The sequence below is a fragment of the Phyllobates terribilis genome, unplaced genomic scaffold (genome assembly GCF_046119375.1).
Source record: "Phyllobates terribilis strain yellow unplaced genomic scaffold, ASM4611937v1 Scaffold_1__5_contigs__length_1240528914, whole genome shotgun sequence".
Classification (NCBI taxonomy): Eukaryota; Metazoa; Chordata; class Amphibia; order Anura; family Dendrobatidae; genus Phyllobates; species Phyllobates terribilis.
Window position 1 is genome coordinate 579655221 of NW_027362761.1, and position 26008 is coordinate 579681228.

General features: G+C 43.0%; 1 protein-coding gene and 1 long non-coding RNA gene across 4 annotated transcripts in view; one reads left to right on the forward strand and one right to left on the reverse strand.

The window, feature by feature from the left end:
• NPR3 (natriuretic peptide receptor 3) overlaps positions 1 to 3457 on the reverse strand; it is a 105276-nt gene extending 101819 nt beyond the window's left edge. The window contains exon 1 of one of the 2 annotated variants that reach the window (XM_073681451.1): positions 1254 to 3457. In XM_073681451.1, the coding sequence (XP_073537552.1) occupies positions 1254 to 1920 (667 nt within the window). In that variant the 5' untranslated portion in view covers positions 1921 to 3457. The remainder of the gene's footprint in view (positions 1 to 1253) is intronic. The other variant, XM_073681443.1, reaches the window with a different exon arrangement.
• LOC141271340 (uncharacterized) lies at positions 1199 to 25569 on the forward strand. 2 transcript variants are annotated; one of them, XR_012321905.1, is made up of 3 exons: positions 1199 to 1707; positions 15657 to 15803; positions 23154 to 25569. It is a non-coding gene; the product is annotated as an uncharacterized lncRNA (long non-coding RNA). The 2 variants fall into 2 exon arrangements; XR_012321903.1 differs by having other exon boundaries at positions 1201 to 1962.
• The last annotated feature ends 439 nt before the right edge of the window (positions 25570 to 26008 follow it).

The following is a 26008-nucleotide window of genomic DNA, read 5'->3' on the forward strand; positions in this document are numbered from 1 at the left end:
TATGTAAAAGTACATTCACACTCATTATAATCTCCTTATAACTACTGGGGACACCAAGAAGCCGCTTAGCCTCCCACAGGGTATGTAGACACAGGACTGGTGCAGAGGTCTGTGCCGATCACACTCAGCTCTGCTGCATTTCTCTACATCAATCACTCGCAATCAAGCAGCTGAGTTTTGGCTGTGAAGGGTTAACATTCTCCCTACAGCTGGAGCAGACCTGGGCTTCTCCTGCACTGTGTTGATGCGTCCTTATCATCACCTGTCAGTCCTATGTAAATACTCCTTCCTACTCCACACGCAGCTCTTCTTGCCCCTCAGGGTAGATGGACACCGGCTGGTGCAGAGCCGGCTCCTCTACCTCCCCTCTGCTGCCGGCACAGTGACAGCCTCCCCTCTGCTGCCGGCACGGTGACAGCCTCCCCTCTGCTGCGGGCACACAGTGACAGCCTCCCCTCTGCTGCGGGCACACAGTGACAGCCTCCCCTCTGCTGCCGGCACACAGTGACAGCCTCCCCCCTGCTGCCGGCACACAGTGACAGCCTCCCCTCTGCTGCCGGCACACAGTGACAGCCTCCCCTCTGCTGCCGGCACACAGTGACAGCCTCCCCTCTGGTGTAATGCCGGCACACAGGGACAGCCTCCCCTCCGCTGCCGGCACAGTGACAGCCTCCCCTCTGCAGCCTGCACACAGTGACAGCCTCCCCTCTGCTGCCGGCACAGTGACAGCCTCCCCTCTGGTGTAATGCCGGCACAGTGACAGCCTCCCCTCTGCTGCCGGCACAGTGACAGTCTCCCCTCTGCTGCCGGCACAGTGACAGTCTCCCCTCTGCTGCCGGCACAGTGACGGCCTCCCCTCTGCTGCCGGCACAGTGGCGGCCTCCCCTCCGCTGCCGGCACAGTGGCGGCCTCCCCTCCGCTACCGGCACAGTGACAGCCTCCCCTCTGCTGCCGGCACACAGGGACAGCCTCCCCTCTGGTGTAATGCCGGCACACAGTGACAGCCTCCCCTCTGCTGCCGGCACACAGTGACAGCCTCTCCTCTGCTGCCGGCACACAGGGACAGCCTCTCCTCTGCTGCCGGCACACAGGGACAGCCTCCCTTCTGGTGTAATGCCGGCACAGTGACAGCCTCCACTCTGCTGCCGGCACACAGTGACAGCCTCCCCTCTGGTGTAATGCCGGCACAGTGACAGCCTCCCCTCTGCTGCCGGCACAGTGACAGCCTCCCCTCCGCTGCCGGCATGTCTTACCTCGCTCCTTGTTCTGGATGGAGTGCACGATGTCCTCCACGTCCACATGCTTGGCCTCGTCGAAGTTGTGCACGGCCATGTGGTAGCCTTCCTCCTTGAAGGCGGTGTGGACTCCCTCCACCGTGAAGAAGCAGTTCCGCTCCGCGCTGTCCTCGCTGTACAGCAGCAGCGCCCGGCTCCACTTGTGGAAGCGGAACAGCGCGAGGAACATCTCGCCCATCTTGCTGTAGGCAGGTGCCACGCGTGTCAGGTGGGAATACTCGTCTGCCTTCTGCATGAAGCCCGTGGCCAGAGCCCCGGCGGAGATCATGGGGATGTTCCAGTGGGAGGCCAGCCTGGCCACGGGGGCCGCCGCGTACTCGCACACGGGGCCCAGCACCACGTCCGGCTTCTGCTCCTTCAGGGCGGCGTCCACCAGGCTGAAGAGCGCTTGGTTCCCGCAGTCCGAGTCCCGGTACGTGACATTCAGCGTAAAGCCGGGCAGCAGACTGGCATTGTCCTGCACGGCCCGCAGCGCGTAGTCTATGGCCGGCTGCACCCGGCTGATGGAGAACATGTAGCGGTCATCCCGGGGCAGGATCACCAGCATGTTCACCGTCTTATCGTCCAGGGGGGCGCCTTGTGCTAGGACCACCAGAGCCAAGGCCAGCAGTAGAGAAGAGGTCATCCTTAAAGGGAAAGTGCTCCTGCCTCAGTGCTCTGCAGCAAGGTGAGCTCTGCTCTGCTCCTAATCAGGTGTTCTGTATCTGTGTAGCCAGGTGAGGTCCCTGACCTCTGCTCCTGCCCCTTGTGTTCTGGATCTGTGCTGCCAGGTGAGTCTGCTCTGCTCCTGATGTTCTGTATCGGTGTAGCCAGGTGAACTCTGCTTTGTTCCTGCCTCTTCTGTATCTGTGTAGCTGAGTTCTGCTCTGCTCCTGCCCTGGTGATCTGTGGCTGTGTTGGTAGGTGAGCTCCTCTCTGCCCCTGATGTTCTGGAACAGTGGAGCAAGGTGAGGTCCCTTAGCTTTGTTCTGCCCCTAATGCTCTGTACCTGTGTAGCTAGGTGAGGTCTGCTCTACTCCTGATCTTCTGGATCTGTTTAGCCAGGTGAGCACTGTGGTGCTGCTGCCCCTGATGTTCTGTAGCTGTGCAGACAGGTGAGTCCTGCTACTGCCCCTTTCTCTAATGTTCTATAGCTGTGTAGCCAGGTGAGCTCTGCTCCTGCCCCTTATGTTCTGTAGCTGTGTAGCCAGGTGATCTCTGCTCCTGCCCCTTATGTTCTGTAGCTGTGTAGCCAGGTGAGCTCTGCTCCTGCCCCTTATGTTCTGTAGCTGTGTAGCCAGGTGAGCTCGGCTCCTGCCCCTTATGTTCTGTAGCTGTGTAGCCAGGTGAGCTCTGCTCCTGCCCCTTATGTTCTGTAGCTGTGTAGCCAGGTGAGCTCTGCTCCTGCCCCTTATGTTCTGTAGCTGTGTAGCCAGGTGAGCTCTGCTCTGCTCCTGCCCCTGGTGTACTGTAGCTGTGTAGCCAGGTGAGCTCTGCTCCTGCCCCTGGTGTTCTGTAGCTGTGTAGCCAGGTGGGCTCTGCTCCTGCCCCTGGTGTTCTGTGGCTGTGCAGCCAGGTGAGCTCTGCTCTGCTCCTGCCCCTGATGTTCTGTAGCTGTGCAGCCAGGTGAGCTCTGCTCTGCTCCTGCCCCAGGTGTTCTGTAGCTGTGCAGCCAGGTGAGCTCTGCTCTGCTCCTGCCCCTGGTGTACTGTAGCTGTGTAGCCAGGTGAGCTCTGCTCTGCTCCTGCCCCAGGTGTTCTGTAGCTGTGCAGCCAGGTGAGTTCTGCTCTGCTCCTGCCCCAGGTGTTCTGTAGCTGTGCAGCCAGGTGGGTTCTGCTCTGCTCCTGCCCCTGGTGTACTGTAGCTGTGTAGCCAGGTGACCACTGATCTGCTCCTTCCCCTGATGTTCTGGACCTGTGCAGTCAGGTGAGCTCTGCTCTGCTGCTCCTTACTCCTGGTGTGTAAGGATTCTCTACGGTAACAGGCTTCTCATTGATGGCACCTCTGCTGTTTGATCTTATTGATTCTTCTTCTTCTTTAGTTTATCCCCAGTTTAAATAGTGTGGCAGCCAAGCCTATTACCACACATGGTGCACTCACTCAGAAGGGGCTTTTTTTTTTTCTCCAGAGTTACTCATTAACATTCCCACGTCATCTGTCAGACATCCGCCTCTTTCTTAAAGCTGTACACACCGCAGTTAGCAGCAGGGTATTGTTTGAAAAAAAAAAAAAAAAAAAGCGCAAAAAATAATAAATTAATTAAAATAAATCTGCAGCTTGTATGGGAGCAGGGGGGTTGGGGTCCCCTATAGGCGCTTACAGGAATACAGATTTTTCTTGGTGTGCAGGCAATCTGCAAAATAATAGAGAAGCATGCAGAGAATGTAAAGCACTTCACATCCCCATTCTCCAGAGCCACTTACTGACTCATTCCCTGGGCTGGGAAATATGCAGGTATGTGACGGCAGGGTGGGGGTGGCATACAGATGTAGCAGAGCTGAATTTGTCTTTAACTCTCATATATTTTTATACAATACCTATAGGATGTAGCAGAGCTGTGTTTGTCATTTACCTCTATGCTAATATATTAAGTTGTGACAATATAACAGTTGGATGCAGCAGAGCTGTTTTTATGATAACTCACTATGTTATGGACATTTTAGCTGATGGATGTAGCAGAGCTGAGTTTGTCATGTAACACAATGATTACTCCCTAAATTAAGATAGGTGGGTGTCAAATGTAGCAGAGCTGAGTTTGTCGTTGAACTCTGTGATAACTCACTATGCTGTGATAATATACCTGAAGGATGTAGCAGAGCAGAGTTGAATTTGTCATTTAACCCTATGATAACTAAATTAAGATAATACAGTAGATATAGGTGTCCAGTCTAGCAGAGCTGAAGTTGTCATCTATTATGTGATAATAATATACTTGTGGGATGTAGCAGAGCTGAGTTTGTCATTTAACTCTATAACACACTGTGTTATGGTAATATAGCTGTAAGATGTAGCAGAGCTGAATTTGCCATTAAATCAGGAAGTTAAGATAATACATTGCTGTGGGATATAGCAGAGCTGAATTTGCCATTGGTATTGCTGTGGGATGAATTTAAAGATGTAACACTTTGTTAATTGATCACATTTATGTAATAGGAGTAGCTGTGTAGCAGAGGTGAAATTGTCATTTAACACTTTGAAAACACGCTTAGTAAAGATGATTTTGTGCATATACATGTGGGATATACCTGTGGGATGTAGCAGAGCTGACTTTGTCATTTAACATTATAATAAATCAGTTATATAAGATAACATAGAGGGCAGAGCGGTCATAGGCCGCAGACTTGAGTATGTCATTCAGCACTATAATAACTCTTGATATTTAGAAATACCCGTGTGATGTAGCAGAGACAAATTTGTCACTTAACACTGTGTGAATTCTCTCGGTTAAGATGGTATGTAGGTTTTGATGGAGGAGAGCTGGGTTGGTCGTCATGTTCCGTTTTGTGAAGTCGCTTATTGGGTTAACCTCCCACACAAAATATCATAAGGAATTGTGGCAAATGACAAATTCAGCTCTGCTACCATACATTTTCTTTGCTTATAAAGAGACACAAACTCGGCACCGCTACATCTTGTATCCACATAAGGCTATTATAAAGAGGATGCAGAAACAATGTTCAGAGGTAGCAGAGCTGAGTGTGTTAGGATGTAAACACAATGCTCAGAGGTAGCAGAGCTGCATTTGTTAGGATGTAGTAACAATGCTCAGAGGTAGCAGAGCTGCATTTGTTAGGATGTAGTAACAATGCTCAGAGCGGTAGCAGAGCTGAGTTTGTTAGGATGCAGAAGCAATGCTCAGAGGTAGCAGAGCTGAGTTTGTTATTGGGCTGCATTTCTGATGCTGATATTACAATGTTTGTTTCCAGGGTTTTTTACAGTACTACACCTGTATCTACTTAATTATCTTACCTCAGACTGCACAAACGACATTATACACAGATGTAGCAGAGCTGAGGTTGTTATTGGGCTGCAGTCACCATTCTGATTTCAAAATGACTTTTGTGCAGGATTCTAATAAGACTGAAGCTGAATCTACTTAAAGGGCTATTCCCAAATTATCAAATATATCCTTAGGTTAGGGGACTCCTTATGATAGCTGGGGGTTCGACCTCTTGGACCACCCGAACCCAGAAACTAAGTTCTGCAACGGAGCTATGTGCGCAGGCTCAACCTCCGCTCCATTCATTGTCTATGGGACCGTCGGAGAAAGTACCTGGATTCCAGAGCCCCCATCTTGGGATCACGGACGGTCCCAACAATCGGACCCTCACAATCAGTGAGTTATCCTCTATCCTGTGCATGTAACCCTTTAAATTCTCTAGTAAGGCATAGCCCTTTAAGTTCTGTGATTTTGCTCTTAGTATTAGATTGCATACACATTATACAGATGTAGCAGAGCTGAGTTTGCTATCGCACATATCATAATGTCCAATATGTTTGATTTTTTACTATGTAACTGAAAGTAAAACTGAAGTATTGCAATAAAGTAACAACTGATCCCTTAAATAGTGAAATAACACATTCGGCTCTGCTACATCCGAATATTTTTCTTCTTTTTATAGGGAAATGAGTGCGTTTCTGCTCTGAATTGTTAGAATAGCGAGTGTAGTCTCTGGGGCCGGAGTCCCTGCAGCTTCTGGTATGTATCAGGGCGCTGAGTGGATTCGGTGATCGCAGCAGCGCAGATATCTGAGTGGAACATTCTTTGGGGAAACTGTTTTCACACTCTTATCTAATGAAGCTGGAATGAAAAGCCGGAGCGAGTGAGTGAGCGAGTGAGTGAGCGAGTGAGCGAGCGAGTGAGTGAGTGAGCGAGTGAGTGAGCGAGCGAGTGAGTGAGTGAGTGAGTGAGCGAGCGAGTGAGTGAGTGAGTGAGTGGCACTTGGAACGCGCAGTCACTTTGTACAAAAATAAACATTTTTTTTTTATTTTCTAGAAGGGTTAAAAAAAAAATGGAATTTTGAAGTAACGACAAGAAAAACAAGTAAATAAATAAAAACAAAAATATTTGGCTTTGTTTCCAGAGGTATTCGCCTTACAAGAGGGTGAAAGTTCTCGGCCCATGAATAATCATCTGAGAGGCTGCAGTGGAGCTGACTGAAGCTCTTGTTTCTCTGGGAATCTCACCGGAGAGGTAGAGGAGGAGCCGTGGTTACAGTGTGAGCTCTCATTCCTCACTGCAGGCTCCAGCTCACACAGCTATTCCCATGGAAAGCTCCCATGTAGAGAAGTAGCAGAGACGAGCGCGTTTTTCACTTTTTTTGGACGTTGCGAAGTTGGAGCTATGACACTATAACAAGACTGTGTACATTCCTATGTCAAGCCATCACCGATTTATTGATATAGACTACGACAAACTCAGCTCTGCTCTGTCCATGTGAAGGAAGCTGGGCGACAATCGATATGGTCACTGATATGTTATCCATAAGGTTTTCTGCCCAGATCTCCACAACAGATATTAGATAATATATATGTTATATAGATAGTTAGCTAGATAAATAGATAGATACAGATAGATGGATGGATAGATAGATGGATGGATAATGGGAGATAGATAATGAGATAGATAGGTAGATAGATAGATAAATAGATGGATAGATAGATAAGGAGATAGCTGGATAGATAATGAGAGATAGATAAATAGATAATGAGATAGATAGATAGATAGATAGATAAGAAGATAGATAATGAGAGATAGATAATGAGATAGATGGATAGATAGATAAGGAGATAAATGGATAGATATGAGATACATAGATAGAATAGATACATGGGTTGGTCAAAATTGTTGGCACCTTTCCAAAATTGTGGGTAAACAACTTTGTTTCAAGCATGTGACGCCTGTTCCAACTCACCTGTGGCAAGTAACAGGTGTGGGCAATATGAAAATCACACCTGAACCCAGATAAAAAGGGGAGAAGTTGACTCAATCTTTGCATTATGTGTCTATGTGTGCCACACTAAGCATGGAGAACAGAAAGAGGAGAAGAGAACAATCTGAGGGCTTGAAAACCAAAATTGTTGAACAATATCAACAATCTCAAGGTTACAAGTCCATCTCCAGAGATCTTGGTGTTCCTTTGTCCACAGTGCACAACATAATCAAGAAGTTTACAACCCATGGCACTTTAGCTAATCTCCCTGAATGTGGACGGCAAAGAAAAATTGATGAAAGGTTGCAATGCAAGATAGTCCGGAAGGTGGATAAGCAGCCCCAATCAGGTTCCAAAGAAAACCAAGCTGTCCTGCAGACTCAGGCTATGTGCCCACGTAGCAGATTTGATGCAGAGCGTTTTTGCCTCTCTCTGGCAGAAAAAAACGCATGCAGATTTACATGTGTTTTTTCTGCCAGAGAGAAGCGTTTTTTCAGCGTTTTCGCATGCGTTTTTCAAGCAGTTTTCCAAGCGATTTTGAGCATCACTTGGAAAAGTGCTTGACAAGTTGGTCACACAATATAAATCCATGGAACCGGCATCGATTTATAATGTGTTTACAACTGATGCTTTAAATGCAGCATCTATAGTTAAAAAAAAAGAAAAAACGTTAAAAAAAAAAACCAAAAACCTGTATACTCACCTCTCCGGTCTCCTTCGGTCTGCTCCCGTTGGCGTCCTCTCTCCTCAGCGTTCCGCAGTGTACTGTCAGGACCTGCGGTGACATCATTTAGTCAGCTGATGGTCACGCGACCATCACTTGACCGCCGACATCAGCGGTCGCGTGACCATCAGGTGACTAAATGACGTCACCGCAAGTCCTGCCAGTACGCCGCAGGACGCCAAGAAGAGAGGACGCCAACGGGAGCAGACTGGGGGCCGCCGGAGAGGTGAGTATACAGGTTTTTTTTATTTTTAACTTTTCTATTTCTTTTTTTCACCACGTCGTAGCCGGGATGAGAGGAGTTGTAGTCTCCTCTTCATCCCGGGTACCACACGCACCGCGATTACGCTGCAAATTCGCGGCCATTGAATTTAATTGAAACGCAGCAAATCCACATATACCTGCGGGTTTGCTGTGTTTCAATGTTCCTCAATGGCCGCGAATTTGCAGCGTAATCGCGGTAGAAATGGTCATGCTGCGTTTTGCAACGCAATGCGAATTCGGCGCGCAAATTAGCGCATCATGTGCACAGCACATCCGAATTCACATTGCTTTGCATGGCAGACTGTTTTACAAGCGTTTTCGCAGCCGTAAAAACGCTACAGAAATGCTACGTGGGCACATGGCCTCAGGGTGCATCAGTGTTAGCGCAGACTATCCGTCGACATTTGAATGAAATGAATCGCTATGGCAGGAGACCCAGGAGGAACCCACTGTTGACACAGAGACATAAAAAAGCTAGACTGCAGTTTGCTAAAAATGTACGAGAGAAAGCCAAAATCCATCTGGGAAAGTGTCGTAAACAGATGAGACCAAGATAGAGCTCTTTGGTGAAGCACATCATTCTGCTGTTTACTGAAAATGGAATGAGAAAAGAACACAGTACCTAAAGTCAAGTGTAGTGGAGGTTTAAAGATGTTTTGGGGTTGTTTTGCTGCCTCTGGCACTGGGCGCCTTGACTGTGTGCAAGGCATCATGAAATCTGAAGATTACCAAAGGATTTTGGGTCGCAATGTAGTGCCCAGTGGCAGAAAGCTGGGTTTGAGTCCTAGGTCATGACTCTTCCAGAAGGACAATGACCCGAAACATACTTCAAGAAGCCCCCAGAAATGGATGGAAACAAAGCGCTGGAGAGTTGTGAAGTGGCAGCAATGAGTCCGGATCTAAATCTCATTGATCATCTGTGGAAAGATCTTAAAATTGCTGTTGGGAGAAGAAGACTTCACATACAGTGGGTACAGAAAGTTTTCAGACCCCTTTAAGTTTTTCACTCTTTGTTTCACTGCAGCCATTTGGTAAATTCTAAAAAGTTCATTTTTTTTTCTCATTAAGGAACATTCTGCTCCCCATCTTGACTGAAAAAAACTAGAAATGTAGAAATTTTTGCAAATTTATTAAAAAAAGAAAAAATATCACATGGTCATAAGTATTCAGACCCTTTGCTCAGACACTCATATTTAAGTCACATGCTGTCCATTTCCTTGTGATCCTCCTTGAGATGGTTCTACTCCTTCATTGGAGTCCAGCTGTGTTTAATTAAACTGATAGGACTTGATTTGGAAAGGCACACACCTGTCTATATAAGACCTCACAGTTCACAGTGCATGTCTGACCAAATGAGAATCATGAGCTCAAAGGGACTGCCCAAGGAGCTCAGAGACAGAATTGAGGCAAGGCACATATCTGGCCAAAGTTACAAAATAATATCTGCATTACTCAAGGTTCCTAAGAGCACAGTGTCCTCCATAATCCTTAAATGGAAGAAGTTTGGGACCACCAGACGTGTTCCTAGACCTGACCATCCAGCCTAACTGAGCAATCATGGGAGAAGAGTCTTGGTGAGAGAGGTAAAGAAGAACCCCAAGATCACTGTGGCTGAGCTCCAGAGATGCAGTAGGGAGATGGGAGAAAGTTACACAAAGTCAACTATCACTGCTGCCCTCGACCAGTCGGGCCTTTATGGCAGAGTGGCCCGACGGAAGCCTCTCCTCACTGCAAGACATATGAAATCCCGCATAGAGTTTGCTCAAAAACACATGAAGAACTCCCAGACTATGAGAAATAAGATTCTCTGGTCTGATGAGACGAAGATAGAACTTTTTGGTGATAATTCTAAGCGGTATGTGTGGAGAAAACCAGGCACTGCTCATCACTTGCCCAATATAATCCCAACAGTGAAACATGGTGGTGGCAACATCATGCTATGGGGGTGTTTTTCAGTTGCAGGGACAGGACGACTGGTTGCAATTGAAGGAAACATGAATGCGGCCAAGTACAGAGATATCCTGGATGAAAACCTCTTCCAGAGTGCTCTGGACCTCAGACTTGGCCGAAGGTTCACCTTCCAACAAGACAATGATCCTAAGCACACAGCTAAAATAACAAAGGAGTGGCTTCAGAACAACTCTGTGACCATTCTTGACTGGCCCAGCCAGAGCCCTGACCTAAACCCAATTGAGCATCTCTGGAGAGACCTGAAAATGGCTGTCCACCAACGTTCACCATCCAACCTGACGGAACTGGAGAGGATCTGCAAGGAAGAATGGCAGAGGATCCCCAAATCCAGCTGTGAAAAACTTGTTGCATCATTCCCAAGAAGACTCATGGCAGTACTAACTCAAAAGGGGGCTTCTACTCAATACTGAGCAAAGGGTCTGAATACTTATGACCATGTGATATTTCAGTTTTTCTTTTTTAATAAATTTGCAAAAATTTCTACATTTCTGTTTTTTTACAGTCAAGATGGGGTGCAGAGTGTACTTTAATGAGAAAAAAAATGAACTTTTTAGAATTTACCAAATGACTGCAATGAAACAAAGAGTGAAAAATTTAAAGGGGTCTGAATACTTTCCGTACCCACCATATGAGAGACCTGGAGCAGTTTGTAAGAAGAGTCCAAAACCCAGCTGAGGTGTAAGAAGCTTGTTGATGGTTATAGGAAGCAATTGATTGCAGTTATTTATTCCAAAGGGTGCAACCAAATATTAAGTTGAGGGTGCCAACAATTTTGACCGACCCATTTTTGGGGTTTTGTGTGAATTTGTGTCCAATTTGCCTTTTTTCCTTCATTTTTTTGTGTTTTTCCAATACAACCAAAGGAAATAAACATGTGTATAACAAAAGATGTGTAATTGCAATAATTTTCTGGGAGAAATACTTCTTTTTCTGGAACAATTTCAAGGGTGCCAACACTTTTGGCCATGACTGTAGATAATGAGATATACATAGAAAAAAATGAAGCAGCACAACATGCAAAAAAAACTCATGGTGCAAGACTCCTGGGCCCACAATCCCATAATCCGTCAGATATATAAAGAAAAAAAGAGTCAGCTCTCCATTATTAGGCAAAAAATGTGGACTTTATGTGGGCTAATAAACGTCACATATTTTGCCTAATAATGGAGAGCTGCCTCTTTTTATCTCTATATAGATGGATAGATAGATGGATAGATAGATAGATAGATAGATAGATAGATAGGTAGATAGATAGATAGATAGATAGATAGATAGATAGTTTCCAAAAGATAGAAGATGGATAGATAGATGATATGAGACAGAGACAAGTCAAGAGAGATAACAAAGTGAGAGGTTAAATAGATATTAAGGGGAATCTGTCACCCCCGGGCGATATCAGACCTCTACTATGGGCATACAGGTTATAGAAAAGTAAATGTATACATACCTGTATGGCCCATAGTAGAAGTTTGATTGCAGAGAAAAGTGTTTTTATAAACTCCGTTTTGCACAGGCTTGGCGTCCCCCGGACGCCAAGAAATCCCCGCCTATCTGTTTATTATTCCCCGCCTATATGCTTAGTTACCATATCCCCCCCTCCACTGCACGTCACAGGGCCCTGTGATGTGCACTGTGCTCCCTGACTTCCCGGGCATGTGCAAAGCGCCGCTCACATAGAGCTCACATAAAGCGCGCCTTGCTTCATCCCAGCCCATCTCTCCGTACACTGCGCCGCAGGTTTCTATTGCACGGGTGCCGGGAAGTGACGGTGACTCCCCGGCGCCTGCGCAATAGAGCCCTGCAGCGCAGTGCACAGGCAGACGGGGCCGGGATGAAGCAAGACGCGCTTTATGTGAGCTCTATGTGAGCGGCGCTTTGCGCATGCCCGGGAAGTCAGGGAGCACAGTGCACATCACAGGGCGGTGGAGGGGGGGATATGGTAACTAAGCACATAGGCGGGGAATAATAAACAGATAGGCGGGGATTTCTTGGCGTGCGTGGGACGCCAAGCCTGTGCAAAACGGAGTTTATAAAAACACTTTTCTCTGCAATCAAACCTCTACTATGGGCCATACAGGTGTGTATACATTTACTTTTCTATAACCTGTATGCCCAGAATAGAGGTCTGATATCTCCCAGGGGGTGACAGATTCCCTTTAAGGAAAGATGATAGATATATTGATGTACAGTGGTGTGAAAAAGTGTTTCTGATTTCTTATTCTTTTGCATGTTTGTCACACTTAAATGTTTCAGATCGCAAAACAAATTGAAATATTAGACAAAGATAACACAAGTAAACACTGAATGCAGTTTTTAAATGAAGGTCTTTATTATTAAGGGAAAAAGAAATCCAAACCTACAGGGCCCTGTGTGAAAAAGTGATTCCGCCCCACCTTAAAACATAAATTAACTGGTTTATCACATCTTTGGGAAGCTGAATTCAATTCCTCTAGCCACACAAAGGCCTGATTGCTGCCACACCTGTTCTTAATCAAGAAATCACTTAAATAGGACCTGCCTGACAAAGTGAAGTAGACCAAAGATCATCAAAACCTAGAAATTATGGTGTGATCCAAAGAAATTCAGGAACAAATGAGAAACAAAGTAATTGAGATCTATCAGTCTGGAAAAGGTTATGTCATTTCTAAAGCTTTGGGACTCCAGCGAACCACAGTGAGAGCCATTATCCACAAATGGCAAACAGTGGTGAACCTTCCCAGGAATGGCCGGCTGACCAAAATTACCCTAAGAGCGCAGCGACGACTCATCCAAGAGGTCACAAAAGATCCAATAACAACATCCAAAGAACTGCAGTCCTCACTTGCCTAGTTAAGGACAGTGTTCATGATTCTACCATAGGAAAGAGACTGGACAAAAATGGCATGCATGGCAGAGATGCAAAACGAAAACCACTGCTGAGCAAAAAGAACATAAAGGCTCTTCTCAATTTTGCCAGAAAATATCTAGATGATCACCAAGACTTTTGGGAAAATACTTTGTGAACTGACGAGACAAAAGTTGAACTTTTTGGAAGGTGTATGTTCCATTACATCTGGCGTAGAAGTAACACAGCATTTCACAAATCATTACATCATACTAACAGTAAAATATAGTGGTGGTAGTGTGATGGTCTGGGGCTGTTTTGCTGCTTCAGGACCTGGAAAACTTATTGTGGTAAATGGAACCATGAATTCTGCTGTTTATCAAAAAATCCTGAAGGAGAATGTCCGGCCATCTGTTCCTGACCTCAAGCTGAAGCATGCTTCGGTTATGAGCAGGACAATGATCCAAAACACACCAGCAAGTCCACCTCTGAATGACTTAAGAAAAACCAAATTAAGACTTTGGAGTGGCCTAGTCAAAGTCCTGACCTTAATCCGATTGAGATGCTGTGGCATGACCTTTAAAAAGGCGGTTCATGCTCGGAAACCCTCCAATGTGGCTGAATTACAACAATTTTGCAAAGATGAATGGCTAAAATTCCTCCACAGCGTTGTAAAAGACTCATTGCAAGTTATCGCAAACGCTTGATTGCAGTTGTTGCTGGTAAGGGTGGCCCAACCTGTTATTAGGTTTAGGGGCAATCACTTTCTCACACAGGGCCCTGAAGGTTTGGATTTCTTTTTCCATTAATAATAATAAGGAGCTTAATTTAAAAATTGCATTTTGTGATTACTTGTGTTATCTTTGTCTAATATTTAAATTTGTTTTGTGATCTGATCTGAAATATTTACAGTGGTGGCCAAAAGTATTGGCACCCCTGCAATTCTGTCAGATAATACTCAGTTTCTTCCTGAAAATGATTGCAATAACAAAATCTTTGGTCTTATTATCTTCATTTAATTTGTTTGCAAGGAAAAAACACAAAAGAGAATGAAGCAAAAATCAAATCATTGATCATTTCACACAAAACTCCAAAATGGGCCAGACAAAAGTATTGGCACCCTCAGCCTAATACTTGGCTGCACAACCTTTAGCCCAAATAACTGCGAACAACCGCTTCCGGTAACCATCAATGAGTTTCTTACAATGCTCTGCTGGAATTGTAGACCATTCTTCTTTGGCAAACTGCTCCAGGTCCCTGATATTTGAAGGGTGCCTTCTCCAAACTGCCATTTTGAGATCTCTCCACAGGTGTTCTATGGGATTCAGGTCTGGACTCATTGCTGGCCACCTTAGAAGTCTCCAGTGCTTTCTCTCAAACCATTTTATAGTGCTTTTGGAAGTGTGTTTTGGGTCATTGTCCTGCTGGAAGACCCATGACCTCTGAGGGAGACCCAGCTTTCTCACACTGGGCCCTACATTATGCTGCAAAATTTGTTGGTAGTCTTCAGACTTCATAATGCCATGCACACGGTCAAGCAGTCCAGTGCCAGAGGCAGCAAAGCAACCCCAAAACATCAGGGAACCTCCGCCATGTTTGACTGTAGGGACCATGTTCTTTTCTTTGAATGCCTCTTTTTTTTTCCTGTACACTCTATGTTGATGCTTTGTCCCAAAAAGCTCTACTTTTGTCTCATCTGACCAGAGAACATTCTTCCAAAATGTTTTAGGCTTTCTCAGGTAAGTTTTGGCAAACTCCAGCCTGGCTTTTTTATGTCTCAGGGTAAGAAGTGGGGTCTTCCTGGGTATCCTACCATACAGTCCCTTTTCATTCAGACGTCGACGGATAGTACGGGTTGACACTGTTGTACCCTCGGACTGCAGGGCAGCTTGAACTTGTTTGGATGTTAGTCAAGGTTCTTTATCCACCATCCGCACAATCTTGCATTGAAATCTCTCGTCAATTTTTCTTTTCCGTCCACATCTAGGGAGGTTAGCCACAGTGCCATGGGCTTTAAACTTCTTGATGACACTGCGCACGGAAGACACAGGAACATTCAGGTCTTTGGAGATGGACTTGTAGCCTTGAGATTGCTCATGCTTCCTCACAATTTGGTTTCTCAAGTCCTCAGACAGTTCTTTGGTCTTCTTTCTTTTCTCCATGCTCAATGTGGTCCACACAAGGACACAGGACAGAGGTTGAGTCAACTTTAATCCATGTTAACTGGCTGCAAGTGTGATTTAGTTATTGCCAACACCTGTTAGGGGCCACAGGTAAGTTACAGGTGCTGTTAATTACACGAATTAGAGAAGCATCACATGATTTTTCAAACAGTGCCAATACTTTTGTCCACCCCCTTTTTTAGGTTTGGTGTGGAATTATATCCAATTTGGCTTTAGGACAATTCTTTTTGTGTTTTTTCATTGAAGACAAATTAAATGAAGATAATAATACCAAAGAATTTGTGATTGCAATCATTTTCAGGAAGAAACTGAGTATTATCTGACAGAATTGCAGGGGTGCCAATACTTTTGGCCACCACTGTAAGTGTGAAAAACATGCAAAAGAATAAGAAATCAGGAAGGGGGCAAACACTTTTTCACACCACTCTATTCTGTTACTGACTTATTATGATTCCCCCTAATGTTCTTTAAATTCCCTCTCAGAACATCCACCAAAAATGTCCAGTGTTGGTGAGAAGGAGCTGCTTCTAGTACTGACTCACTGAATCACAGCTTACCGAGTACAAGGGGACCTGGGTGATGGGACTGAGCTTGTACGACCATCAGCACTGGACACATAAGATGAACATTGTGAGTATGTAGCTCGAGGGGGTACAACTTGTGTAATACTGGGGGCACCATAACAAGTATGTAATAGCATAAGGCACGATATCAAGTACATAACTGCAACAGAACCTAGCTCATTAAAAAATACAGCATGAGAACCAAGTTCATAATATAAATAAAGCACAAGAACCAAGCTAATAACATAGTTGCAGAACCAGGATAATGCTTATTACCTAAAAACAGCACCAGAATCAAGCTCATAACAAATATAAAGGATAAGGCCACTTTAACAGGTTCAGTATGTGGTCAGTATTTTACATCAGTAGTTCTAAGCCAAAATCAGGAGTGGGTGAAAAAATGCAGAAGTGGTGACGTGTTTCTACACTGCTCAAAAAAATAAAGGGAACACTTAAACAACAGAATATAACTCCAAGTAAATCAAACTTCTGTGAAATCAAACTGTCCACTTAGGAACCAACACTGATTGACAATCAATTTCACATGCTGTTGTGCAAATGGAATAGACAATAGATGGAAATTATTGGCAATTATCAAGACACCCTCAATAAAGGAGTGGTTCTGCAGGTGGGGACCACAGACCACATCTCAGTACCAATGCTTTCTGGCTGATGTTTTGGTTACTTTTGAATGTTGGTTGCGCTTTCACACTCGTGGTAGCATGAGATGGACTCTACAAGCCACAGAAGTTGCTCAGGTAGTGCAGCTCAGCCAGGATGGCACATCAATGCGAGCTGTGGCAAGAAGGTTTGCTGTGTCTGTCAGCGTAGTGTCCAGAGACTGGAGGCGCTACCAGGAGACAGGCCAGTACACCAGGAGACATGGAGGGGGCCGTAGGAGGACAACAACCCAGCAGCAGGACCGCTACCTCCGCCTTTGTGCAAGGAGGAACAGGAGGAGCACTGCCAGAGCCCTGCAAAATGACCTCCAGCAGGCCACAAATGTGCATGTGTCTGCACAAACGGTTACAAACCGACTCCATGAGGGTGGTATGAGGGCCCGACGTCCACAGATGGGGGTTGTGCTCACAGCCCAACACCGTGCAGGACGCTTAGCATTTGCCACAGAACACCAGGATTGGCAAAGTCGCCACTGGCGCCCTGTGCTCTTCACAGATGAAAGCAGGTTCACACTGAGCATGTGACAGACGTGACAGAGTCTGGAGACGCCGTGGAGAGCGATCTGCTGCCTGCAACATCCTTCAGCATGTCTGGCTTGGCAGTGGGTCAGTAATGGTGTGGGGTGGCATTTCTTTGGAGGGCCGCACAGCCCTCCATGTGCTCGCCAGAGGTAGCCTGACTGCCATTAGGTACCGAGATGAGATCCTCAGACCCCTTGTGAGACCATATGCTGGTGCGGTTGGCCCTGGGTTCCTCCTAATGCAGGACAATGCCAGACCTCATGTGGCTGGAGTGTGTCAGCAGTTCGTGCAAGATGAAGGCATTGAAGCTATGGACTGGCACGCCCGTTCCCCAGACCTGAATCCGATTGAGCACATCTGGGACATCATGTCTCGCTCCATCCACCAACGTCACGTTGCACCACAGACTGTCCAGGAGTTGGCGGATGCTTTAGTCCACGTCTGGGAGGAGATCCCACAGGAGACCATCCGCAACCTCATCAGGAGCATGCCCAGGCGTTGTAGGGAGGTCATACAGGCACGTGGAGGCCACACACAATACTCAGCCTCATCAGGAGCATGCCCAGGCGTTGTAGGGAGGTCATACAGGCACGTGGAGGCCACACACAATACTCAGCCTCAGCAGGAGCATGCCCAGGCGTTGTAGGGAGGTCATACAGGCACGTGGAGGCCACACACAATACTCAGCCTCATTTTGACTTGTTTTAAGGACATTACATCAAAGTTGGATCAGCCTGTAGTGTGTTTTTCCACTTTAATTTTGGGGGTGACTCCAAATCCAGGCCTCCATTGGTTAATAAATGTGATTTCCATTGATGATTTTTGTGTGATTTTGTTGTCAGCACATTCAACTTTGTACAGAACAAAGTATTCAATGAGAAGATTTCATTCATTCAGATCTAGGATGGGTTATTTCAGTGTTCCCTTTATTTTTTTTAGCAGTGTATTATAGTTTTGCTCTGATTGTTCCACTCCTAATTTTGGCTTACAAATACTGATGTAAAATACTGAGCAAATACTGAACATGTGAACGTGGCCTAAGAAAGAAACTCATTACCAAAACATGACACAAGAACCAAGCTCATAACATAAATACAGCACAAGAACCAAGCTCATAACATAAATACAGCACAAGAACCAAGCTCATAACATAAATACAGCACAAGAACCAAGCTCATAACATAAATGCAGCACAAAAACCAAGCTGATAACATAAATGCAGCACAAGAACCAAGCTTCTTACATAATCACCGCACCAGGACTAATGTCATAACACACATACAGCATGCATACTAGACTCATTGTATAAATACAGCAGGAGAACCAAGTTCATAACATAAATACAGTGCTAGAACCAAGTGTAAGATATAAATACAGCACAAGAACCAGGCTCATAAACATAAATACAGCATTAGAATCAAACTTAGTCTTAAATATAGGACCAGAATCAAGCTCATACCATAAATACAGCAGCAAAACCAATGTAATAACATACATACAGCACGAGAATCAAGCTTATTACATAAATACCACATCAGAACCCAGGACATAACATAATACAGTACCAAATCCATACAAATAATAAAAATACAGCACCAGAACCAAACTCATTACCTAAATTTAGCGCCGTAACCAAGCTCATTGCCTATATACAGTACGAGAACCTTGTTCATTACATAAATACAGCACAAGGACAAATACAGCACAATATAAATACAATACTAGAATCAAGTTAATAGCATAAATACAGCACCAGAACCAATGTCATAACATATATATAGCATGAGAACTGAGCTCATAATAAAATCACAGTACCAAAAGCAAATTCATAACATAAATACACTACCAGAACCAAAGTAATGACACAAATACAGTACCAGAATCAACTATATAACATAAATACAGCAGCAGAACCAAGTTCATAACATAAACAAAGAAATACTTTCTTACATATCCAAAATAGTAAAAACACACACGACACATATCTTATACATCCCTCAGTCATAGCATTAATGAAACATGGAAAATAGAAATGCTTTGTAGGCAAATTATCTTGTAAGGAAACGTTCACATGACTTTACTTATAAAGTTCCATACCTGCATTCCCAAGTTTCACCCTGGATTTTATTCCTATATTTTTTGGCAAATTCCATAATTCATCAGTCAAGCATCACTTGAACAAAAAAAGAGTCAGCACAATTACTGCCTGCTTTTGGGACAATATATTTATCCTTCTATTTTCTTAAATGAGCTAAGAGTTTGTAAGTATTCAGTCAGGGAGGCTGAACTCGGATCTACTTCATTATAATTGTTTGACAGGAGCTGTATAGTCATCATCAGTGACTGTGATTGAGTAATTCGGAGTTTCTATCTCCCTTGTGAAAAAATTCAATGGTATAGTGCATGCAGTTTCATCATACATGACCTACCTGAAAAGAATGATTCTGTGATTTTACAGATAGAAAAGAACAATTAAATAAGATAATACTACCTGAATTATAAATATTGGGGGACTAGTGATAAGATAAGTTTCAATATACATATACAAATACAACATCAGAATCAAGCCAATCACATAAATACAAAACTAAAACCAAGCTTATAAACACAGAATAAGAACCAAGCTGATAATTTAAAATACAGTCCTAGAACTAAACTCATGACATGAAAATACAACACCAGAACCAATCTCATAATAAGTACAGTACCAAATTCATAATAAGAATATAGCACTAGAACCAAGCTCATAATAAGAAAACATAAAATCTGTAACTAAGCTCATAATACATACAGAACTAGAACCAAGCTTAAAACAGGAAAATACAAGACCAAAACTAAGATAGTAAAAATACAGCATTTGAACCAAGCTTATAACAAAATAAAACACAAAAGCCAAGCTTATAACAAATATAGAGATAAAACCAAGCTCATTACAAAAAATATGACACCAGAAGCAAGCTCATGTTACATACAGTGGCATAACCAAACTCCTAATAAAATATAGCACTAGAACCAAGCTCACAACAAGAAAATACAATATCAGAACCAAGCTCATAATAGAGAACTAGAACTAAGCTCATAACTACAACATACAAAATCTGAACCCAGCTTGTAAAAAAAAAACATACAGCACTAAAACCAAGCTCATAACAACAAATTACAATACTAGAATCAAGAACATATAAAACCAAAATCAAGTTAATAATAAAAATAATAGCACTAGAACCTCTCATAAAAGGAAAATACAACACCAAAACCAAGCTCATAACTTACATACAGCAACAGAACGAAGCAGCTTAGTACAAAAATACATCACATTAGAACCAAGTTCAGTACATAAATACAGTACCAGAAGCAAGCTCATAACATAAGTATAGTGAGGGAAGTTGGGACATTTTTTAGCAATTTTTATGACATTCTGCAAAATGTGAGACTTTTTTTGTGCTAAAAAGTCACAAAAAGGTTAAAGAAAAAATAAAGGTGATTTTTAACTCTGTGCAAAATTCATGAACCACAAGCTCGATTTTCAAGATTGTGGTGCAAAAAAAACGGCAATGAATACCACAAATGAAAAATTAAAGTGACACAGTGACCCCTGAAACTAGTCGTGCCACACATAGTGCCCTAAAAATAATAATGGTGCTTTCAAAATAAAAAATGACTTGCAGTGTGCCTTCCTAATTTTAAAAAAATGTTTAAAAACATCCTACACCTTATAAAAATGCACCTAAATAAAATACAAATGTTCCACACTATGGCACCTCACTAATAAAAATATCTATACAGTGCCACTTATAGAAAAATACCTGCCTTGTGCCCCTTATAAATAAAAATGCACACATTTTGCCTCATAAATATTATTGATTGCGCTCAAAAGAAACACACATATGTAGTGGATATAAAGTTAACACACCCCTGTTAAAATGTCAGGTTTTTGTCATGTCAAAAAATTCTACCAAGAAGAATCCTTTCAGAACTTTTTCACCTTTAATGTCATCCATAATCTGTACAGATCGAGTGAGAAACAAACTGAAATCATTTTGATGGTGAAAATGAAAACAACAAAACTAAAATGATGTGGTTGCATATGTGTGAGCACCCTCTTATAACCGGGACTTTGGTTGTGTCCAGAATTAGCCAATCACACCTAAAATCATGGCAAATAGTAGTCCGTGCACATCTGCTATCATATACAGTGAATCTGATTACCTCCATGTAAAGTTTCGCTGTTTTAGTAGGAGTTTCCTGAAATTTTCTTAGTTACAATTTACAGCAAAAGCCATAAACAGCTGACAACACAGCAAAGGGATCTCATTGATGGAAGTTATCAATAAGGAGAAGGCTACAGAAAAATCTCCAAGGCATTAGATCTACAATGGAGCACTGTGAAGATGTCATCAAGAAGTGGCTTAAATGTGGCACAGCAGTAACATTATTTAGAACTGGACGTCGCTCAAAAATTGCTGAAAAGACAAGAAAAAAATTGGTCCTGCAGGCTGCTAAGAGGCCTACACAACATTAAAGGAGCGTCAGGAATTTCTGGCAAGTACTGGTTGTGTACTGCATGTTACAACAGTCTCCTGTAGTCTTCATATATGTGGCCTGTGGGGCAGGGTGGAAAGACGGAAGCCTTTTCTTACAAAGAAAAACATCCGAGCCCAGCCATGTTTTGCCAAAACCTCCATCAAGTCTTCCAAAAGCATGTGGGAAAATGTGTTATGGTCTGATGTCACCAAGGGTGAACTTTTTGGTCATAATTCCAAAAGGTATGCTTGGCTCAAAGTCAACACTGTGTATCACCAAAAGAATACCATACCCACAGTGAAGCATGGTGGAGGAAGCTTTGGAGCTGTTTTTCGTCACCTAGAATTGGGACTTTAGTCAAGGCGGAGGGAATTACGAATAGTTCCAAATATCTGTCAATTTAACATTAAAACCTTCAGGCCTCTGCTAAAATCTTCTGAGGAAGATTTTCACCTTTCAACACCACAACAACCCTAAGCGACCTCCAAATAACCAAAAGAATGGCTTCACCAGAAGAAGATTAAAGTTTTGGAATGGCCCAGCCAGAGTGCAGACCTGAATCTAAGTGACAATCTGTGTTGACCTGAAGGGGGGCGCTGTACACAGGAGATGCCCTTGGAATCTGACAGATCTGGAGCTACTTCATTGAAGAGGGGGCAAAAATCTTCAATTTCAGTGCTGATAGACTGCTACTCAGAAAGACTGAATGCTGCTATAAGGGGACTTTCAAGAAACTATTAGTTTAAGGGTGTGCATATTTATGCAACCACAATATTTTAGTTCTTTATATTTCTTTTTCCATCCAAAATTATTTAAATTTATTTCTCAATGGATTTGTACAGATTACGGGCAACATTAAAGGTGGGAAAGTTCTGAAATTGTATTATTTCTTAACATGACAAACACCTGGAACTTACCATGGGTGTGTAGACTTTTTATATCCACTGTATATATATTGTCCCTCATTGTGCCTGCCATGAGTAGAAAAAATACCCCCCCCCCCCATGTATCCTCTAAATGGTAAAAGCTTTCAGAGTGTGCCCTTAATAATAAAAAAAAATGCCTGAACTGTACCTCTGAATAATAAAAATCCACACACTGTGCCTTCTTAAATTAGAAAAGTTGAAAAGGAAAATGTGGCTACTTTACTGTGTGAATCCCAACAGGCATACGCTGTATCTCAATCACTGTTGTTATTTGCTATGACTAAAATTCATCTGAAATCCAAAAATCTGTCTAAAGTCATGTCATGATATATCTTAATTGGGGCAGGGCTGCACTTTCTCTTTTTTCCCTTTGCACAGCCATAGAGTAAAATTATAAAATTCCAACCACCACTAGGTGGAGCTAACTGCAGACAGATTACACGGCTCCCACTGAGCACTGGAGTGTTATAAATATAAATGGAGTGTGCTCCCCCTAGTGGCAGTTACAGGTAAACGGAATATATCACTTTTGCTTGACTGACACATTTCCCAGTGTTGGAATGTATATAAAAATAAAACCCAACAGCTTCTTCAATCATACTGTACCATCTAATGCAGGGACCACAAACCCTTTATTCACATACGAATGTAGATTTTATTTTCTAGATCACAGTTCTCCTCTCTGGAGTGCAGATTTTCATTGAAGCCTTCATTTTCATTACATTTCTTACGATCTGTATATATTTTTTTCTCTTTTCATTCAAGTGCAACAAATGTCAATTTCCTGCAAGTCGGTCTAAGAGTCTTGTGAAGGTCAAGAGTGCCCTCTAGTGTTTTTCTTGGAGGACTGCAAATGTTAGCAACGGTAAGAGTACAAGGCCACCACCAAGAAGAATGAAAATTAAAGATTAAAGGGTTTTATGGCCAAGGGATTTCAAGCCACCCAATCACAGACTGATATAGTCACACATACATACACACATGTACATGCAGATAAATTCTTAGATACATTTACATAATACAATCATACATGTATACTCACCAATATGCATGTATACATTGATTCAAATACATACCATTATATATGTATACACAAATACAGCACATGAACTTAAATAGTCATAGATACATACAGTCATGGCCGAAAGTGTTTGCACCCTTGAAATTGTTCCAGAAAATGAAGTATTTCTCCCAGAAAATTATTGCAATTCCACATGTTTTGTTATACACATGTTTTTACTTTGTGTGTATTGGAACAAAAAAATCAGAGGAAAAAAAAGGCAAATTAAACATTTCACACAAAATCCCCCCAAAAAATGGGCCAGACAAAATTGTTGGCACCCTCAACTTAATATTTGGTTGCACAACCTTTGGAATAAATAGCTGCAATCAATCGCTTACTATAACCATCAACAAGCTTCTAACACCTCAGCTGGGTTTTGGACGACTCTTCTTACAAACTGCTCCAGGTCTCTCATATGTGAAGGCATCTTCTTCCAACAGCAATTTTAAGATCTCTCTACAGGTGATCAATGGGATTTAGATCCGGACTCATTGCTGCCACTTCAGAACTCTCCAAAAGCCCCCAAGAAATGGATTGAAACATTGCAGAAGTATGTTTGGGGTCGTTACCCTGTTTAGAAGACCTAGGACGCAAATCCAGCTTTCTGACAATGGACACTATATTGCGACCCAAAATTCTTTGGTAAACATCAGATTCCATTTTGCCTTGCACACAGTCAAGGCACCCAGTGCCATAGGCAGCTGAACAACCCCAAAACATCTTTGAATCTCCACCATATTTGACTGTAGGTACTGTGTTCTTTTTTTTGTAGGCCTCATTCCATTTTCTATAAACAGTAGAATGATGTACTTTACCAAAAAGCTGTATCTTGTTGTCTCATCTGTCCCCAAGACGCTTTTGTCCACAAGGATTTTGGCTTACTCATGTATATTTTGGCAAACTTCAGTCTAGTTTTTTTATGTTTCTGTGTACGCAGTGGGGTCCTCCTGGGTCTCCTGCCATAGTGTTTCATTTCATTCACATGTGGACAGATAGTTTGCGCTTACACTGATGCACCCTGAGCCTGCAGGACGGCCTGAATTTCTTTGGAACTTGATTAAGGCTGCTTATCTACATTCTGGAATATCTTGCATTGCAACCTTTCATAAATTTTTCTCTGCTGTCTACGTCCAGGGAGATTAGCTACAGTGCCATGGGTTGTAAACTTCTTCATTATGTTGCACACCGTGGACAAAGGAACATCAAGATCTCTGCAAATGGACTTGTAACCTTGAGATTGCTGATATTTTTCAACCATTTTGGTTCTCAAGTCCTCAGACAGTTCTCTTCTCCTCTTTCTGTTCTCCATGCTTAGTGTGGCACACACAGACACACAATGCAAAGACTGACTCAACTTCTCCCCTTTTTATCTGGTTTCAGGTGTGATTTTCATATTGCCCACATCTATTACTTGCCACAGGTGAGTGTGAACGAGCATCACATGATTGAAACAAAGTTGTTTACCCACAATTTTGGAAAGGTGTGAACAATTTTGTCTGACCCATTTTTGGGGTTTTGTTTGAAATTATATCCAATTTGCCTTTTTTTTGTTGTTCCAATACACACAAAGGAAATAAACATGTATAACAATTGCAATAATTTTCATTTTCTGGAACAATTTCAAGGGAGCCAACACTTTCGACCATGATTGTACACACCCAAAAGAAGTTTTTTTGCCGAAAGGCCAGAGAGCAGCACAACAATGAGGTCTGTAGGAGCAGTGACGCATGGTGGAGGGTCCTGCAAGTTTTGAGGCTGGATTAATGATGTCCTCAATCCTGAGAAATACAGGCAGATACTTATCCATAATGTAATACCATAAGGGAGTCCTGGAAGTGATGATCCGGCCCCCACAGAGCCCTGATCTCACATCATTCAGTTTTATCTGTGATCACATGAAGAGACAGAAGGATCCGCTCAAGTCTCATACACAGAAGATCTGTGGTCAGTTCTCCAAGATGTTTGGAACAACCTCCTGCCGAGTTCCTTCAAAAACCGTGTGCAAGTGACAAGAAGAAGTGATGAAGGCAAAAGCAGTCACCAAATATTGCTGGATTTACATTTCTCTTTTGTTAGTGCATTTTGTAAATTGATACAAATAAACTATTAACACTTCTATTTTATAAAGCTTTCTGATGTCGCCGCATTTTTTGCACACCTGCTTAAAATGTTTGCACAGAACTGTATATATACACAGATACTGTACGTACAGATATATTCATATATTCTGATATATATTCACAGATACACACCCACAGCTCTTTTTACATAGATACATTCATACACATACATGCACATATATACTGTATGTATATACAGAAATACAATATGTACACATATGTTCACACATGCATTGATGCACATATACATGCATGTACATATACAGTCATACATAGCTGTATGTATTTATGATATACTGATATATTCACAGGTACATACGTACACCTCTACATACATAGTCATGCATATATATAAACACAGACATGCACACATATGTACACAAAATTACATACATGCAGTGATGTACCAGTACGTGCACCTACATGTACACACATAC